The 20,188-nt window shown below is 46.0% G+C and overlaps 1 protein-coding gene across 1 annotated transcript in view; it reads left to right on the top strand.

The window, feature by feature from the left end:
* LOC132386059 (ras-related protein Rab-4B) overlaps nt 1–19,713 on the top strand; it is an 80,555-nt gene extending 60,842 nt beyond the window's left edge. Inside the window, exons 5-8 of the mRNA XM_059958348.1 lie at nt 5,140–5,294; nt 6,224–6,319; nt 8,258–8,418; nt 12,348–19,713. Of these exons, the coding sequence (XP_059814331.1) occupies nt 5,140–5,294; nt 6,224–6,319; nt 8,258–8,373 (367 nt within the window). The 3' untranslated portion in view covers nt 8,374–8,418; nt 12,348–19,713. The remainder of the gene's footprint in view (nt 1–5,139; nt 5,295–6,223; nt 6,320–8,257; nt 8,419–12,347) is intronic.
* Nucleotides 19,714–20,188: the final 475 nt, after the last annotated feature.

The following is a 20,188-nucleotide window of genomic DNA, read 5'->3' as shown; positions in this document are numbered from 1 at the left end:
ACACAAGATGCTGGAGGAACTCAGCAGGCCAGGCAGCGTCTCTGGAAATGAACAAACAGTCGATGTTTCATGCCAAGACCCTTCTTTGGGAAAGGGCAAAATAAAAAGTTGGGGGGTGGGAGGGGAAGGCAGCTAGCCTGTAGGTGAAGCCAGGTGGTGGGAAAGGTAAAGGGGTGGAGAAGAAAGAATCTTATAGAAGTGGGGAGTGGACCATAGAAAGGGAAGGAAAGGACACAGGGAATAATAGGCAAGTGAGAAGAGGTGAAAGGCCTGAGTGGGGAATTGAAGGGGATGGGGGAGAGGATTTGTGTACTGGAAGGAGAGGTGGACGTTCATGCCATCAGGTTGGAGGGTACCCAGATGGAATTTAAGGTGTTGCTCCTCCACCCTGAGGGTGGCCTCATCTCGGCACAAGAGCCGGTCACAGACTGATAAGTCCGAATGGGAATCGGAATTAAGATGCTTGGCCACTGGGAAGTCCCGATTGTGATAGTGCAGAGGAGCTTGACGAAGCATCTGCCACAAGTGGGAATTTCCAGTGGCCAAAAACTTGACAATTTATGATGGGTCTCACCTTTACATTATCCCAGTTCAAGTTCAACTTGTTTGAGTGCTGTCCGGGCAGATCATGCTATGCAGACAAGCCAAATGTGAGATGTGGCACTTTGGGATATGAAGTGTAAAGGCCTGTTATCCTGTTAATTCATTGGTAAAGTAGTTTATTATTGTCACATACTGAGCTACAGTGAAGAATTTGCATACTGTCCGTCCAGAATGCATTGCAGTAATGCATTCAGGAGGTACAAGGTAAAACCTTCTATTCCAAACATGAGGAAATCTGCAGATGCTGGAAATTCAAACAACACACACAAAATGCTGGTGGAAAACAGCAGGCCAGGCAGCATCTATAGGGAGAAGCACTGTCGATGTTTCGGGCGGAGACCCTGACGAAGTCAGTCCTGTATCTCGTCAGTCCTGACGAAGGTCTCGGCCCGAAACCTTATGTTCCATCTTGGCAGCCTCCAACCCAATGGCATGAATATCAATTTCTCCTTCCGGTTTAAAAAAAATTCCTCCCTTCCCCTCTTCTATTCCCCACTCTGGCCTTTTACCTCTTCTCACCTGCCTATCTCGTTCACCTGGGTACCCTCTTCCTTCCCTTTCTATGGTCTACTCCCCTCTCCTGTCAGACTCCTTCTTCTCCAGCCCTTTACCTTTCCTACCAACCTGGCTTCGCCTATCTATCACCTTCTAACTAGCCTCCTCCCTCTCATCCCACCATGTTATTCCGAAGTCTTCTCCCCTTCCTTTTCAGTCACGAAAAAGGGTCTCAGCTGAAAACGTCAGCTGTTTATTCATTTCCATCGATACTGCCCGACCTGCTGAGTTCATCCAGCATTCTGTGGGTTTCCAGCATTTGCATACTCTATCTCCCAGTGGCCACCCATTTTAATTCCACTTCCCATTGCTATTCCGCAATATCTATCCATGGCCTCCCCCACTGTTGGAGGAGCAACGCCCTATGTTCCATCTGGGTGGCCTCCATCCTGATGGCATGAACGTCAATTTCTCTAACTTCCAGTAATTCTCCCCGCTCCCTTTCTTTCCTTTCTGTCCTTTCCTATCAGACACCTCCTTCTCCAGCCCTGTATCTCTTTCACCATCAACTTTCCAGCCCTTTACTTCACTTCTCCACCTCCTGGTTTCACCTGTCACCTTGTGTTTCTCCCTCCCCTCCCCCCTTTTAATTCTACCCCTCATCTTTTTTTTCTCCAGTCCTGCTGAAGGGTCTTGGCCTGAAACAGCAGCTGTACTCTTTTCCAGAGGTGCTGCCTGGCCTGCTGAGTTCCTCCGGCATTTTGTGTGTGTTATTTGCATACCTTATCATGTTTAAATGTAGTTTAAAATGTTACATGTACTGACTGCAGGTAAACAATAAGGTGCGAAGCCATAATGAGGTCATCTTATCGTACTAGCTTCAATAGTTTTATCAGAGTGGGATAGAAGCTGTCCTTGAGCTTGAAAATGAGTCCATAGGTTGTGGGAACAGTTCAGTGATGGGGCAAGTGGTTATCCCCTCTGATTCAAGAGCCTGATGGTTGAGAGGTAATAACTGTTCCTGAACCTGGTGGTATTGGCCCTGAGGTTCCTGTACCTCCTTCCTGATGGCAGCAGTGAGCAGGGAGCACGACCTGGATGATGGGGGTCCTTCATGGTGGATGTTGCTTTCCTGCGACAACACTTTGAATAGCTGTGCTCAGTGGTAGGGAGGGCTTTACCCTCGATGGATTGGGCAGATTCCACTCCTTTTTTGTAGGCTTTTACATTGATGTTTGCACACCAAGTCACGATGCAATCAATAGTTCAATTTAACGTCGAGAAATCTATACAATATTCATCCTGAAATTCCTTCAATATATTCTCCACCACACATCAATAGAAGTTTGTCTAAGTTTTAGATGATGTGCTGATTCTTTGCAAACTTCTAAAGAAGTAGAGGTGCAGTCATAATGGCAAAACGTGCAGGACCCATGTCAGATTCTATGAAATGACAGGGAAATACTGAGAAATTTAAAGTTGCTGACCCTCTCCTCCTGACGTCGATAATCAGCTCCTTGGTCTCGCAGACATTGGGGGAGAGGTTGTTGTCGTGGCACCACTCAGCCAGATTTTCAATCTCCCTCCTCTATGCTGATTCAGCCAACGACAGTGATGTTGTAAGCAAATGGAGAATGGCATTGAGGGTGTTCTTGCCCTCACAGTCATAAGTGTAAAGCGAGTAGAACAGGGGGTAAGCACACAGCCTTATGGGATTCTTCTGTGAGGCTCCGGGATTCTCTCAGACTTTCCTGAAGGTTTCCAGTGTGAAATAAGGAAATATTTTGCAAATACAACTCTGTTTGTGACTTAATTTTAGTCAGTCACAATAAATGGTCCAGTTCTGTTTTACAAGTCAGTCAGTTACCAGTGCCTGCTTTGCACAAACTATATCCTGGATGACACTGATCAAACATGTCACTCTTGGAATCTAAAGAGTCTCTGAGTAATATTTTGCCACAAGGGACCTGTTACTGACATAGTTAGCAGATGCCTATTTTTAGACTACAGTAATCTATCTGAAGTTTTTTTTAAAATACCTGTTGTTCCTGTTTGATCGCCTATGTCATACAACATGGTACATAATGATGTTGATTATATTGCTGCTGTAAGGCAACAAATTTCACGGCCAAGATCTGTGGTAATAAGTTCTGAGCTTGTAAACCCTGCCTGTTGAGCCCAGTCAATGAGATTTACTTCTATTCTTCTGAACTGTTGACTGTACTTGATTAATCTAACCTCTGTCATGTGATCAACCTTTCCAGTGCACCTTTCATTACACTCATGTGATAGTAAATATACAGTAAGACCTTAAGAGATAGGAGCTGAATTAGGCCATTTGGCCGTAGAGTCTGCTCCATCATTTCACTCTCGGCCTCCATTTCCTACCTTCTCCCTGTATCCCCTCATGCCCAAATTGATTCTTCTGAATTCTAGTGAGTACCAGGCCCAGAGCTCCTCATATAATAAACCTTTCAATCCTGGAATTGGTTTTGTTAAACTGCTCCAAGCCCTCTGCACTGTTAGCGCATCCTTTCTTAGATAAGGGGCCCAGAACTGCTCACAATACTCCAAGTGAGGCCTCACCAGTGCCTTATAAAGCCTCAATGTTACATCCTTGCTTTTATATTCTAGTCCTCTCAAAATGAAAACTAACATGGCATTTTCCTTCCTCACCACCGACTCAACCTGCAAGTTAACCTTCAGGGAATCTTGAACGTGGACTCCCAAATCCCTTTGCAACTCAGAATTTTTGAATTCTTCTCTCCATGTAGAAAATAGTCTTCTACTGAAGTGCATGAGCATACATTTCCTGACACTGTATTGTGTCTGCCTTGAGGAGAAATCTAAAGCTGTGCACATCACTCCACATGTTGTCTCACCAAGATTCTTGTTCCTGTACTCCACCATTTGTAACCGCTGGGTGCAACCGCATGCTTGCGTTCAGTGGTTTGCCCATCAACATTTTCTAATCCGTCACCATCTACAGTCCTGTGCAAAGGTCTTGGCGCACATTATATCGCTAGGGTGCCTAAGACTTTTGCACTGTACTGGATTTGTCAACATGGAGCAGAGAGCGAGTTTGTAAATCTGTAGGGAGTGAAGGATTTTGGGAATGGCGAGGGTGGAGAGCCACGGGAGAGGTGAGGGACAGGTGGCAGAGAAGGAGTGCCAGGGTCTATGGGGTGGCAGAGTGTAGACTGAGTTACCGGGCAAGGTCATCTGATTCCAAACTATTGGTTTATTGTTTATTGATCATTACAGAATATCTTTCTGCTACCTCCTGCTCCCTCCCCTCTCCCTTTCCATTTTCCCAACCATATATATATATAGAGCTGACTTTTGGACAGTACTACAGTAATTTTATGAATTGTACCGTATTGCTGTCACAGATAAACCAAATTTCATAACATATGTGACATTGATAAACTTGGTTCTGATCTGGGTCTCTATATATGCATGCGTACACACACCTAAGACTTTTTCACAGAACTGTGACCAGTATTTTGTTTAGTTTTCCCATTCACTTTCTCTGCGTCTGTCATGGATTTGCCCACTCACTTGACATCCGAATTACTTTGAAATCTGTTTTGTGCTTTCTCCACAATTTGCCCACTCAGCCCATGTTACCGGCAAGCTCAGAAATGCTGGTGAGACTCGGGAGATTGCAGCTGCTGAAATGCTGAGCCACCTCCGTGGGGAGAAACGGACAGTCAGTGAGCTGAGAGATTAAAAAGGTGGAGGAGGAAGAGCTGGCTGGTGATAGACGGTGGATCCAGATGGGGAGGGTAGAGAGTAGGAATGATGTAAGAAACTGATACTGCTGGAGGAATTCCAGTGGGTCAACCCTGTTCTGTTTAGGGGTTCTCAACCTGAGGTCCATGGACCCCTTGCTTAATAATGTTGGTCCTGATACTAAAAAAAAACGGTTGGGAACCCCTCCATTAGCTTATGGATCATTTGTACCTCGTCACTTTGATTCCCTAAAGCTTACCCACCAAAACTTGAAATGTAATTGTCCTGTCTTCTTTCTTCATAAAGCCGTGAGACCTACAATGCACTCACAAACTGGTTGACAGATGCCCGGACCCTTGCCAGTCCTAATATCGTCATAATTCTCTGTGGGAACAAGAAGGACTTGGATGCTGATCGGGAGGTCACGTTCCTGGAGGCTTCGCGCTTTGCACAAGAAAACGGTAACTCTTGGCTGTCTAGTCATTTTTTTCCAGCTTAACCTGAGCTAATCAGTATCGGGAAGTCACTGGCACTGTGCAACCAACACTCTAGAGCAAGGATTCCAAACCTTTTTAATGCCTTGAACCTATACCATTAACCGAGGGGTTTGTGGACTAGAGCGACATGTACCTTGTCAGGAGCCTATAAGGGACGTGCTTCCATTTGAACTGGGGTTTCCAGTGAATATTTGGAAGTCTGGGCTTTTCTTTATCATCCTGGAATCATATCTCACTTATTGTGTCAGAAGTGGGGTTCACTAACAGTCTTGATTCAATGTGAAGTTGAATTTGCTGCTGCCATTGGACCTCCATAGGGCCTGCATTTGCTCAGAGCTCCCTTTTCTTGTTGGGCTTTCAAAGGTTTGACTTTCTCTCTTAAAATCCCAGAAGCCTGGGAAAAGCAGTTCCAAGTTTAGAGGGTAGAGGAGGTAGTTTCCATCAGAGGGAATTGTATAGAATTATAAAACAGCCCAGCTTGGAAGGAGACCTCAAGGACAATCCACTCCGATTGACCTATATCCCTCTATGCCAGGGGTCACCAACCCTTTTTATACCGTGAACCAATACTATTAAGCAAGTGGTCTGTGGAGCCCCTGCTCTGCACCTTTCCTATCCACGTACCTGTCCAACTGTCTTTAAATGTCGTACTTGTATCCACTTCTGGCACCAGTCACCAGGAGTTACTGTAGCCTCGTGACGAATCACTAAGCTTCCCCTGTCCCATCTGTCATGCAGCTGAGGTCAACAGGACAGCAAGCATCCCCTCCTTGCGCGTTGCCCCTGTTTCAGACAGCAATGGTACCATCGTACCTGGGACGTTAAGGTGGCAGCACGTAACTGCGTGTTTCTGAATGGCTCACCTGAGGTTCTTTCTGGTATTCCCGCTGTAGAGCTGATGTTCCTGGAGACCAGTGCACTGACTGGGGAAAATGTGGAAGAAGCATTTCTGAAATGTGCAAGGACCATCTTAAATAAAATTGAATCAGGTAAGAATAGAATGTGCTCATGGAACAGTGATCTTATGTCCCCTGCCACCAGCGCAACTCTCCGGCCATGTCTTCACAAGCACTTCTGTTTTCCTTCTGAAGCTCTGTTAACACCCTCATGTTCTCGCTCGAGATGAACGTCGGCTGTCATCAGAGGGAGGGCCTGTTCTTGCAGTCACTCAACATCTTGGGAAATCATGAACTCAGAGCATAGATGAGAGGGGAGAGAATTAATTAGAACCTGAAGGGGCACTTTTTCATAGAACATAGCACAGGAACAGGCCGTTCACCCTCAGTGTTGTGCTGAGCCAGCTAAAAAGCAAATCAAAAACCCCCAAACACTAATTCCTCATGCCTACACCATGTCCCTATCCCTCCATCTTCCTCATATCCATGTGCCTACCCAAACGTCTCTTAAAAGCCTTTAATGTATTTGCCTGTACCACAACGCCAGGCAGCACATTCCAGGCATCCACAGCTCTCTGAGTGAAAAGCTTACTCCACACAAAAACGCTTGAACCTATCCCCTCCCACCTTCAATGTATTGGTCATTTCTACCCTGGGAAACAAATACTCTCTGCCCGTTCTATCTATGCCTCTCATAACCTTGTAAAACTCTATCAGATCTCCCATGAGCCTCCGGCGCTCCGGTGAAAATAACCCAAGTTTATCCAGTCTCTCATGGTGGCACATGCCCGCTAAACCAGACAGTATCCTGGTGAACCTCTCCAGCACTTTCTCCAAAACCTCAACATCCTTCCTATAGTGAGGCGACCAGAACTGTACAACATACTCCAGATGTGGCCTAACCAGAGTTTTATAAAGTTGCAACATAACCTCTTGACTTTTGAACTCAAAGCCTCAACTAATAAGAGCAAGCATTCAATAAGCCTTCTTAACCACCTTATCGATCTCTGTAGCCACTTCCAAGGAGCCATGAACCTGGATTCCAAGATCTCTCTGCTCAGCAACACTGTTAAGGATCTTGCCTAGAAGGTAGTCCATTTATGGTATGATCTGCCAGAGGAAGTGGTTGAGGCAGGTGCAGAAGTCTTAGGCACCCTAGATTTTTTATATTAATTTTATTTTAGATGCTTATTTTTGTCTTCTGCATTAGTGGGTCAGTAGAAAGAACAAGTTTTAGGTGTCCCAAACATTCATTTTCCAAAAACTTGTACATTGTACAAAGCTTTGTACAAAAAAATTGTACAAGGCGTTGGTGAGGCCGAATTTGGAGTATTGTGTGCAGTTCTGGTCACCAAATTATAGGAAAGATGTCAACAAAATAGAGAAAGTAGAGAGGAGATTTACTAGAATGTTACCTGGGTTTCAGCACCTAAGTTACAGAGGAAGGTTGAACAAATTAGGTCTTTATTCTTTGGAGCGTAGAAGGTTGAGGTATTTAAAATTATGAGGAGTATAGGTAGGGTTGACGTGGATAGGCTTTTTCCATTGAGAGTAGGGGAGATTCAAACAAGAGGACATGAGTAGAGAGTTAGGGGGCAAAAGTTTAGAGGTAACACGAGGGGAATTTCTTTACTCAGAGAGTGGTGGCTGTGTGGAACGAGCTTCCAGTAGAAGTGGTAGAGGCAGGATCAATTTTGTCATTTTTTTAAAATAAGGTATATAGACAGGGAAGGAGTGGAGGGTTATGGGCTGAGTGCAGGTCAGTGGGACTAGGTGAGAGTAAGCGTTCAACATGGACTAGAAGGGCCGAGATGGCCTGTTTCCGTGCTGTAATTGTTATATGGTTAACTTAAATGTTAAAGAGAAATGTTTGTATTTCATTAAAGAAATTAACATATTAAGTAATAGACCACTTTCAAATCATGCCGAATCTCTGCGAACTCCTAAGGAAGTAGAGGGGCAGCCGTAATGCTGGGCGCAGGCTGTGTGACTCCCACAAAATGCAGCTGCCTTCTTGTTGTGAATCTACAGGTGAGCTTGACCCCGAGCGCATGGGCTCAGGCATCCAGTACGGCGACGCCTCGCTACGCCAACTCCGGCAGCCCAGAAGCATGCAGACACAAAACAAGCAGCAGTGTAACTGCTAGGCACGGTGGCCGTGACTCGATGCTGTGGAGCTCATGTAAAAGCAGGTAGGATTCACGGTGTGGTGTCAACACAGAAGGTTTCTGGGGATCTAGTTGTGTTTCTAAGGTGGTGAAAGGTTAAATTAAGGAACCTGGGAGCAAATCAAGAAAAAATGGTGGGGGGGGGGGGCATCACCTTAAAATCAGAGCCATATCGAACCGGGTTGGTGTCAGGAAGCTTTCTTTTCTAATGGTCTTATCGAGGATGTCAATGAATACGGGGAGAAGACAGGAAAATGGGGTTGCGAGGGGTAATAAATCAGCCAGGATGCAATGGCAGAGTAGACTTGATGGGCCCAATGGCTTAATTCTACTCCTGTGTTTTATGGGTAATGGTCCATGGTGTGCTGGAACTCTCTCCCTAGAATAGGGGTTCCCAATGTGCAGTTCGTGGACCCCTCAGTTAGTAGGGGACCCTGGCATTAAAGGAAAGGTTGGGTATCCCACTTTGCTTAGGGGTGAGTTATATCTTCAGTATTGAGATTAATAAGTTTTAAGTGAGACAAAGATACCAAGGTAAATGAATGAAGTCACATAAGGTTTAGCCAAATGAATGGGCACCAAGGGTACTTTACTCAAGGTCTTCTGCAGAGAGAAAGAAGATGAATGCTCTCGAGTCAGTATTGACCGGATTTTCGTCCAGGTCTCAGAGAAAGACATAACAGGAGCTTTCAGTTTCATCTCCGATTTGCATCAACATGTACTGTCCCAACCCTGTAGAGACCTTTACTCTGTATATAACCTGTTCTGGTTCTATCCTGCAAGTGTGTGATGGGCCAGTATGGAGGGCGGAATAAACTATTTTTGGGCTTCCAGCTGCGTACAGGTATTGATTTCAATTGACGTTTCAATGACAAACCTGCCATCTTCATCAGGGATGATGCCTAGGCATATCTAGTCCAGTGGTATTTATACCCCCATAGTCTGTTCCTCCGAATCCAATCAGGTTTCCGCTGTTCCGCTCAGAGCGAGACCATTGTCTTTGTTAAAATTCTTTTCCTCTAGTTTTGTTTCAGTGGTTTCCTTTACCAGGCAGTCACAGAAGCCATTGGTGCAGCACATTAGTTTTGTGCCGTGGAAGCCATTCTGAAAGCAATGTTCTGCTACTGCCAATTTCTCCAGGTAACCCAGATGGATTCACCTCCTGTGCTCCTTGATGGAGGTTTCCACCATGCATCCCTCCGTGTCCAGACAGGACACACGGTGAAAATCCATCTAAAGGAACACAGGAGATGTACCCGTTTGAGTTACCTGGAGAAATGTGTGGTACAGGAAACCATTGAAATAAAACTAAGGAAAAGAATTTTAACAACGAGGAAGGTCTCACTCTAAGTAAGAGCTGGAATTTGATTGTCAACAAGGTGGGACAGCAGAAACCAGATTGGTTAGTCCTCATCCAATCAGTAGAGATTTACAATGGGGGTATAAACACCACCAGACTAGACACGCCCAGGCATCATCCCTGATGAAGATGGCAGAGTTTGTCATCGAAAAAATGGTTACAATCAATATTTGTACCTGGCTGGAAGCCTGAGAAGAGTTTATTTGTTATATACACCAGAAAAGCGCTAGATCTTTTTTCAGTATAGAGTGAGCTTTACCTAATCAGTGATTCTGTCCTGGGAGTGTGTAATGGGACAGTGTAGAGAGAGCTTCACTCTGTATCTAACCCGTGCTGTCCCTGTCCTGGGAGTGTGTGATGGGACAGTGTAGAGGGAGTTTCACTCTGTATCTAACCCGTGCTGTCCCTGACCTGGGAGTGTGTGATGGGACATTGTAGAGGGAGCTTCACTCTGTATCTAACCCGTGCTGTCCCTGTCCTGGGAGTGTGTGATGGGACAGTGTAGAGGGAGCTTCACTCTGTATCTAACCCGTGCTGTCCCTGTCCTGGGAGTGTGTGATGGGACAGTGTAGAGGGAGCTTCACTCTATATCTAACCCGTGCTGTCCCTGTCCTGGGAGTGTGTGATGGGACAGTATAGAGGGAGATTCACTCTGTATCTAACCCGTGCTGTCCCTGTCCTGGGAGTGTGTGATGGGACAGTGTAGAGGGAGCTTCACTCTGTATCTAACCCGTGCTGTCCCTGTCCTGGGAGTGTGTGATGGGACGGTGTAGAGGGAGCTTCACTCTGTATCTAACCCGTGCTGTCCCTGTCCTGGGAGTGTGTGATGGGACAGTGTAGAGGGAGATTCACTCTGTATCTAACCCGTGCTGTCCCTATCCTGGGAGTGTGTGATGTGACAGTGTAGAGAGAGCTTTACTGTTTCTAACTTACGTGCAACTTGATTAGAATGCCATGATTTTGAAATTAGATTTTCCTTCCTCTTTGGGCCTTGATGTAATTTTATTTTATCTTCAGCTTTCTGGCCCCACATTTTTGCTTTAATCTCATTGTTGGATGAATATCTAGAGGAAAATTGTGTTAGTTACGTTTGACTTTTTCTGGAGATGCTTTAGATGCCATTTGTAGCCAGGATGAGTTAATCCCACATAAAATGAAGATGAAATAGGCTTGTCCTGTGGACAGAGATTGAGGAAGATTGGCCTATTCTGGATTCTGGGAGGGGTTGACACTGAGAAATAGTTTCATTTAACTAGCCAGCATATATCTGAGGCATAAAGCACGAAGGATAAAGCACAAAGTGATGGAAATAATCTTCCTGAAAGCTCTTGAACCTTTGAAGTTCTGGGTGCTGAGTTATTGAATATAAAGTAGTTACGAGAAGGTAAACTGTTGAATATCGTTATGATGAGGTAAACGAGTCGATAAGGCCGGGGCAGGTAGATGTTGTGCTTAGGACACTGCCCTCCCACCTGGGAATTAGTCATTGTGTGCTTGGACGATTGAGACAGTAACACGCGAGTTCCCAACCTGCGTTCCACGGACCCCTTACTTAATGGTATCGGTCCGCAGCATAAAAAAGGTTGGGAACTCTTGAAGTGACGCATACCTTTAATGCAGTAAACTACTGGCACTGTGTGGTAAATGGCTCACCCTTGACCTCAGATGAAATTAATGCAGAATATTAAAATAGAACACTCTCACTTGTCACAGCCCTTTGAGGTTTATGGATGTGTACAGGGATATATTTTAATTTAAAGCAAGTATCCCAAGGCGGAAATGGCTATACCTGGTGATTGGAGTAAAGTGTTGGGGAGGGGGCTGTCAGAGGTACCTTTTTACACAGAGTACGCTCTGCCAGGGAAGGTGGTAGAGGCAGTTACCTTAGTGACGCTTATGAAACTCTTAGGTAGGCACATGAATGATAGAAAAGCGGAGGGTTGTGTAGTTGGGAGGGGTGGGATTGATTTTAAAGTAGGTTACAAACCCAGCTTGACATTATTGTCTGAGGTGCCTGTAATGTGTTGTGTCCTATGTTCGTCCAACAGTTGCAAGATCAGTGTAAGGTCATTTAGAACTGATAGTTTGGTAACAACTTCTCGTAGAAGGTAGTGAATCTCTGTAAAGGATTGTGCAGACTATGTCATTTAAAGTGGATGTAGATGAAAGCTGTAGATAAATTTTAAAAAGATAAGGGGATTGATTTATTTATTTATTTATTTATTGCCGCGCAAAATGGGCCCTTCCGGTCGTTCGAGCCATCCAGCCCAGCAGTCTTCTGATTTAACCCTAGCCTGATCACAGGACATTTTACAATGACCAATTAACCTACCAACTGGTACGTCTGTGAACGTACAGACTCCTCGCAGATTATGTCGCAATTGAACTCTGTACTCTGATCTGCAATAGCGTCGCGCTAACCACTACCCTTCCATGCCGCCCCACAGTTGAGGCACTGCAGTGCAATTTTACAAAGCACTGTTCAGCACAAAGTCCTGGGCCAAAGGGCCTGTACTGTACTCTGTTCTGTATTCAAGTTGCTTAATCATGTTTGGGAATAACGCCTGGCCTCTCTTTCTCTTCTCTCCGACAGTGCTGCAAGTTGATCGGTTCGATGGAAACCTTACGACCAGGGGGTGAAGCACTGGCCTTGGTTGGTTTATCTGGGGGGTTGGTGCCTTGCCTTGAGGTCTAATGACTCCTTGTACAGTATACCGTGTGTCATCTGCCTGTTCAGTGAGCTATCCTCCCAGTTCTAATGTTTTATATAACTGTATCCCCATTGGTTAGCTTTCCTAGCCACATGACTCCATAGGGTGTAAAGATGAAAAATAATATCCTCTTTTTTTTTCAAAAAGAGACCACACAAAATGTGTTTATGTGTGTGGAATGGTTTAGAGTCTCCCATTTAATTTTTATTTCAGTGAAGGGTAATGCTACTTAAACCCAAGACTATACTGGCAAGCTCTGTGCAATAGGCTTTACCCACCACCCACCATTCTGAGTGTAATTACTAGTCAAATTGGTCAATGTAGATAGACTTACTCCATTCTCACCTAATCGCAACCTGTTGTGCTTCAGCACGAGCAGCACAATAACATTTAATTTAACTTTGTTTGACTATTGCCAGCATAATCAATCCCAAATCTGCGAGGGTAGCACTACTTTTTTTTTTGCACTGGGTGAATTGGTTTCTCGTTCTCTGGTTTTAATCATCAGGGGTGGTGTGCAGCCTGCTGACCCAAAATGCTGTCGCTTGTCCTGACTTTCAAGCCTGCTTCCTCCTTCCCTGATAACCCTGCGTATCTGACAGAGCAAGGGTGTACCCTACCCCCTTCACTCTGTCCTGCATTGCAAGGGTTGGACTTTGAACGGAAGAGATGGCAAGGGCTGTGCAGCCTGCTTCACAGTTCAGGCCGATCGTGACCAAGTGCACTGCCAGTCCTTTGGTTTCCTTGTCACACTTGCCAGTCGTGTGATAAGCTCCCAGTCGTGGTCCTGATGCAGCTATTTGAGGACGGGGGTCCCAGCTTCCCAAGAAATATGAAGGAATTCCTCTAATTTGTGGGCAAGTGTTTAGTGCTCATTGGGTGGGGGGGTGGGGAATGCTGATTCTCTGACAGTTATCTTGAGGATGACCTATCCCTCCCACAGAGTTCACAGCAGGTTATGACTTCAATTTGTGGCTGAATGTGGCAGGGGTTGGGTAGGGTTGTCCAGGTCCTGTTGTGTTCCAATATGAAGGTATATACCACCTACATTCCTGTACTGTCCAGAGTATTGAGGCTGAGCCTCCAAGCCCTCTTCTCCACCACTGGGAACAGTTCCTGGTATGATGATGGACGGCATTCTCAACAAGCAGCCGCCATCCCCTGCAGCTGCCTTTAAAATTGGCAGGCTCTTCACTACCCCACTCACGTACCCCAACGACGACGCTGATGAATAAATCTGAACCCTTCGGTCGTTCAGAGTTGCTGTTCAAGTGGCTTCATCCACCTTGAACATTTCATCTGTGATCCAATATCTGGTTTTATTCTCAGTCTCAGCTGTACATCCCTATCACCCCTCTCCCCACCAAACTCGGAGCAACTGAAGAGCAAGAAGTTTACTGTACTAAGTATTCCTTTCAGGGGTTCCCAATCCACCGACCCCTTGCTTAATGGTAATGCTAAGGCTTAGATTGTGGGAAGAAAACCAAGTTGTTCCTCAGCCAATCCTGCTTCCTACGAATCTCCTGTCCCGTTGCCTTGTTGCATTAGTTGCTGCAGCATTCCCAACCGAATTAGTTTCTGCTGGCACACTCCAAAGATGGGTCTAACCTGCCTATACTTATCAGACGAGTGGAGGGACGTTCCTTGCCACACAACCATTGTCACGAAGACAGATAGATGAGGGCTGCAGGGAGGCTGAAGCAGTTGCTAACAGCAGGCAGTGCCATTTAACATACTAACTCTTCCAGGAGGCAAATTCCTTGAGCCTTAGAGTTGAGTAAACCCTACATGATTGGGTGTTGGCCGTTGCAGCACCCACGATCTGGTATGTGGGCAGAGAGCAAAGCTGAACTTGCACCTTGTGTCCCAAGTTTAAGTAGCCCTGTAGCATTCAATGTCTCTGTTCAGACAGGGTGAATGACCACGGCTAGAGTAGCAGAGTAGTCTTTGACCTTAGAACAGTATCCAGTAAGAAATACCAATGATGGCTAGGGAGAGGGGTTCAGACGATGTATAGACAGCAACCTTTTGTTTATTTCTGTGCTGGTCTGTGAAATGTCCTCACCAGTTCTTGTTCCAGTTGGGCCTTTTGACCACTCCAACCCTGCAACTGCGAAGTAGTCGTTAACTATCTGTGGACACTTCTGAGGGGCTTCTAAAGGGCGGTCGTCTTGTTTTCTCCACTACGCTTTCCCAGGGTTGCTGCACCTCAAATGCAGGAGTTCTGTTCCATCTTAATTTCAACCTAATGTCATCAGAGCATAGGCCTCCATTCACTGTTGGACGGTACAGTATATCCATATGCTACACCTCTGGGAATTGAGTTGTGTTATTTTCATCCTTAGAATTCTTCAGCCTAGTCCAATCCTCACCCTGTCTCCACATGAACCAAAGATCATAGCTGGTCTCAGTTAAGCAACCAAGCCCAAATTAAGAGAATCCCACTTGAGTGAACTGTCCTTGGGGCAAGAAATTTTGCCACACGTGTGTTGGCCAAATCCAGATACAAAGTGTCTTTTCCAAAAGTGGGAAGAATAAGGATTCAGAATGAGCACGGCTGACATAATCTACCTGCACTGTACCTCCCCAGCTCTATCTCACTCCACCTCTCTTGGCCTCTCCCTCCTGCTTCCACCCATCCCCCTCTCATGTTGCTCCCCTCCCTTGTCCGCTCTCTCACACAAGCATCATTTATAATTATCACCAAATGAGATCTTCCCTCAGCAGGCTGACCATCGATCCGCTGCTCCCCTCTGGGACGAGAGAGCAGCTTTTGGAATTTATATCAAACTGAGCTAGCACCTTTATAAGTGATGGCTGGAAGTAAGCAAGCAGGAGGTACATATCAGACAGTTGTATATGGACGTCTCCGTATGGTCTATATACCACATCAGTCATAAATGGTATAAATCATATATGCATTCTATCATCCAGTCATGGACTAATACCATTAAGCGAGGAATCCGTGGACCCCAGCTTGGGAACCTCGATCTACTGTATACGAACGCGTTCCATTTCAGTGCCGACACACACCGGGGTTGCGATAATGATTAAAATGTGCAGTTTGGTACTGGCAGTTTATGATGTCGCCTGACGTCGAGTGTGTTAGAGAATGGGTTGACGCGTTTCCTGGGTGGACGCTGTGCCCTCTGCTTCCCGCTGCTAGTTTCCTCACCCGCTGCCTCCCACGCCAACCCTCTCATTAGTGTGAGCAGAGCGCGCTCGGTTTCTGCATTCGTTCACCGAGGAAGCGGCCAGCCCCTGTGGCGACGTTTGAAAGTAGACACTGTCCCTTGAGGAATGGCTGGCGACAGAGCCTCCGGTGCAAGCTCCCCAAGTCGGTCAGTGGCTGCCAGCCGGACCTTGGCCATTGGTGAAACCAGCTGCAGCCTCTGCTTTCGGGACCTAGGCTGATGGGTGGTGGAGCGGCTGCTCTCTCTGACTGAGGGGGAGACTTTCTGACTGCCCCTCATGCTTTTTAACATTACCAACATCACTGATTATGTGCTACATGAAGTTAGTATATTCAAGACCCACCTCCCTCTCCCCAGACCTGGGAGAACTGCTTTTAGCTTCTGATGGTTGATGAGTCACCACGAGGCCCTTTAAAATATCCAGCTGCCTGAAACCCTCCCCTGTGAGGTCATCACATAGAATTGCTAACCTTGTACTCTCAGACAGATGCTAATTGCAGTTGCAATTCATGCCTGAGGAAGCCATGTCATATTTAACACTGTCACCATAGCTGGACACTCCCCTCCCTTCCCCCAAACAACTCTGTAGATAATACATTCCATGCAACCCAGAAAATGTTGTGTTTTCTGTCACACTTTTTTCTCTTGCTTTCTGTATGTCACCTTCTTCCCCGTCCTTGGTCCCAAATAAAAATGCACGCAAAGTCTTACATTTAGTGAACATCCTCCTATTGGACAATAAAGCAGCCTTGTCCGATCCCAAGAAGCGTTTGCAGAGATAAACTGGAACTGTAGTTTCCCTCAACTGATGACACAGTGTTTCATTAACCGATGGAATTTCATCTTAATCTGAAATTACAAATTTAAGTCATTTTAACCTATGTTTTTAAAAAATAACTTTTAAGAGCATCTTATCAATTAATAACTCCCAATATCTCTTAAGAGCATCTTACCAGCAGGTTTCTATTCAGATTTTACTGACTGCATAATTAGTAAATAACCCAGCGTTATTTACTAATTAGCCAGTTAGTCCGGCATAGTTCGGGAAGGAAGTGAAAGGAGTAACTAGTTCAGGGTCTCCAAGGCCAGCTGATTATTTGTGTTGTGTCATGCATTGGGCCATTTACAGACCCAGCGCACTGAATCAAGTGCAGTGCGTCTGTAGCGCACCACTGGGTGACCATCCTGCCACAGTGCAGGTCAGACAGAGCCTCCGGAATTCTCCCACACCATTGCATGAAGACCAGTCAACAACTGCAGTACAATCCTCAGCGGGCCATTGGTATGGTGCAAGGAGTAATTGATGGAGCTGACGGGAGGGTGGGAGACCAGGTTTCGTCACCAAAGTTTACGGGCTGTCTTTGTTTAAATTTGCTCTTGCCCTCATCCCACAAAAGAGAGTTAGCACTCACGTGCTTAGCCAGTTACTGAAGGCTTTGAAATTCAATGATGTAATATCGCTTCTTCTGGAAACTTTTCCTTTTGAATTTCCTTCTGACTTTTTCCCCTCCTGAGGTCTGGTGCACACAGATTCCTCTCACTGCTCTCCCGCATGTGGTGACGTTCAGGTGGTTACCTCAAGATGAGAGAATTACACAAGCCCCCCCCCCCCCCCCCGGACAAATGGACTGAATCTAAGTCCGTACTTGTGTCGCCATCATAAGGCTTGAGCTAAAGAACGAAAGCCCATCCATTGCCAGTACCCTTTTCCTCCTGATGTACGGTTGCATTGTTTTAAATAACTTTGTCCGGATGCATCCACAAGGCAGGAATCTCTGATCTGCGCTGTCGGTGGAGCAGAGAGTAGGGACTCCAGAACTTGCGAGGAGGTTTGGATGGAAGGAATATCACAAGAAGGTTGGTGTGATGCCCCCTGTAGTTGGACATCTTGCTGGCTCTCCATATTAACAGCAAGAGTGACTACTTTAGAAGTCTGTGGGTGGGGCCCCTTCCCTCTGACACAGGAGAAGGATGAATGCTTGGATGAGGGAGGAAACACCACAAAACCTTTTTCCATAAAATACAGGAATCTTACCCTGTTACACCATAAACCAGTTGTTCTCCAATCAGCCAGCCCACTCCAACCCCCCCCCCCACCACCTTGATTCCATGGATTTTCCAATAATTTGTCGTACATTCTCAGAAACAGGATCCGAAGGCTTTCTTGTGGTCTTCCCTGGAGCTGCTGTTTCTTCTTGCTGGAATTCCAGCAGATTCCCTGACTGCCAGGCTTCAAGACAACCAGTACTATTGTGAGGTAGCTGTTGGCATACTGCTTGATGGGTTCTGTACATTTGGAGCATATCTGTAAATAGGTTTACCTTTTCCTTCCCATTGGTGTTTGCCAGGGTTATTTATTCTTACCTACGTTGTTGTGTTTATTTGCTGCACATCAAAGTGTTTGCACAAAGGAAGTTGGTGAGACCCAGGTTGGTAGCTGGACCTAACTGAGTTCTGTCGTGTTTTAAGGCGGTTGTTTCGCTGGTGTTTTAGCGCCCGTCCATAGTGTTGTTTAAAAAAGGGACTGGTATTCTGTGCTTTGCAGTTCCAGGTGCCTGTGTGCCACACTGCCCTTCAGGGCTGGATGTGCTCCCTAGTGCCTGCACACGTCATGTTGGCCACTGTCCACCCCCCTCTCTCTCTGGTGGATTTAGATGGTGTGTGGGGATAAGAGAGCTAAGAGCAAGCAAGCCCACCTCCCTGGCAAAAACAGCTTGGAGAGAGAGGAGGGGCTCACCATTCCCAAGTGCCTCTTTCCATCTGGCCCTCTGTGTCCATTGGCTGTGGCATGAGTACCACATGACTTGAAGCTTCACTCTGATTGGAAGGATCATCGAGCTGAAGTGCTGTAAGACCAGTGACCCTGGTTCGAAGTTTCAGAGTGCACAACAAGGTCATCTCCAGCCAACTGCATCTCCTCCATGAGTGTCCCTCATTCTTCCCTCACTCCCACCCCTTCAACAGCATCTGCTGTTAGCATTCAGGCTTTCTGATTCCACCTCCCCATCCATGCCAGCTAGAGCTACATATACCTCCATTTCTTTTTTCGTAAACCACATTCACCAAGCAGGGACTCCTGTGTAAAGCGGAGACCATCCTTGCTGACAGGCTCTGGGAATGACTTCCCTGTTTGGCAATCCAATGCCAGGGATGTGCTGAGGGACAGTCTTGTCAAGGCCCTCAATACATCCCTGGGATTGGCTAACAGCGACCTTGAAATTCGACAGAGGGAAGAGGGAGGTTGTTTTCCCAAACTGATCTCGTCCCTCCAAAAAAAGTACAATTCATGAAAGGCGGCATTGAAAGAAAATGAACCACTTTCTTTTGTCCCAGGAGGGCTCAGGGTCCTGAGGCTTAGCCTCCCTGTCCTGGTAAGCGTAGGGTCCACTTGGATCTCCCTAGCATGAATGTCAGAGAGTGAAACTGGGGAAGGTGTGTGGGGCCAAATACAATGACATCCATGTTGAAACATCCTGACACAAGTCTCAAATAAACATCACCCGTTCCTCTTCCTCCCACCTTGGCAAGAACACACCTTTCTGTTCTCAGCTGAAGGTACGAAACCAAAAATCAAACTATTCCCTCCCCCCTGTATTCCTTTCCATCCCGTTCAAGTAAGATTGCAATTGGAATTATTCAGTGAAATGGTGGCTATCTCGACCTATTCTGTGTGTTAATGCCTGACTGTTAAGGGAGTGTCAGTGGAATTAAACGGAGACAGGTTGCTGTGGCCTTGTTAAGGTACGTGATCTACAGAATAATAACCCATTGTGTCTTGTGCCTCTCAGTAAGTGTGTGGAGAGCATACGCACAGAGACTGCACTATAAATCTTTTTTTGAAAAGCACTCGTACTGTGATTTGGGGAAAGATTAAATCTCCACTGATTCCTTGTGTTAAATTGTTTTTTGTTATGATTTTGTGTTTTGTTTTTGCTTATACGTGCATTCATACATGTCTTGCAACTTGTTGCTAACAGCACGTTGCCTCAGATGTACCAGATTCCTGTAACAAAAGTCTTTGATTTCATTAAAACACATTAAAGTTGCATTGGCACTCTGTTGCTGCTTCCTGTTGTTTGGGGCTGGGGCTGTCTTTGGTGTGGGCACGGTTTGTGTACGTGGAGCAACGACTGAGGGGGTGGGGGTATACAGAATCACACCATCTGTAGTTGGTTGTAGGCTAATTGGTCATTGGTCAGTGGCACAGGCCGGAAAAGCTTATTGCACGCTCTATTCCAATAATAACAATAGTAATAACTTGTCACAGTCCTTCCTCATTCCTGGTCCAATTTCTGGAGTTTCCTCCCCAACAGCACAGAGGGAGCACCTAAAATCCTCAATGCCCACAAGACAGGAGCAGAATTAGGCCACTCGGCCCATCAAGTCTGCTCCCATTCATTATCCCTCTCAACCCAATTGTCCTGCCTTCTCCCAGAAACCTTTGATGCCCCGGTTAATCAATAACTCATCAACCTCTGCTTTAAATATACCCAATGACCTGGCCTCCACAACCATCTCTGGCAATGAAT

Source organism: Hypanus sabinus, unplaced genomic scaffold (genome assembly GCF_030144855.1).
Source record: "Hypanus sabinus isolate sHypSab1 unplaced genomic scaffold, sHypSab1.hap1 H_10, whole genome shotgun sequence".
Classification (NCBI taxonomy): domain Eukaryota; kingdom Metazoa; phylum Chordata; class Chondrichthyes; order Myliobatiformes; family Dasyatidae; genus Hypanus; species Hypanus sabinus.
This window is presented reverse-complemented; position numbering and strand designations above follow the sequence as displayed.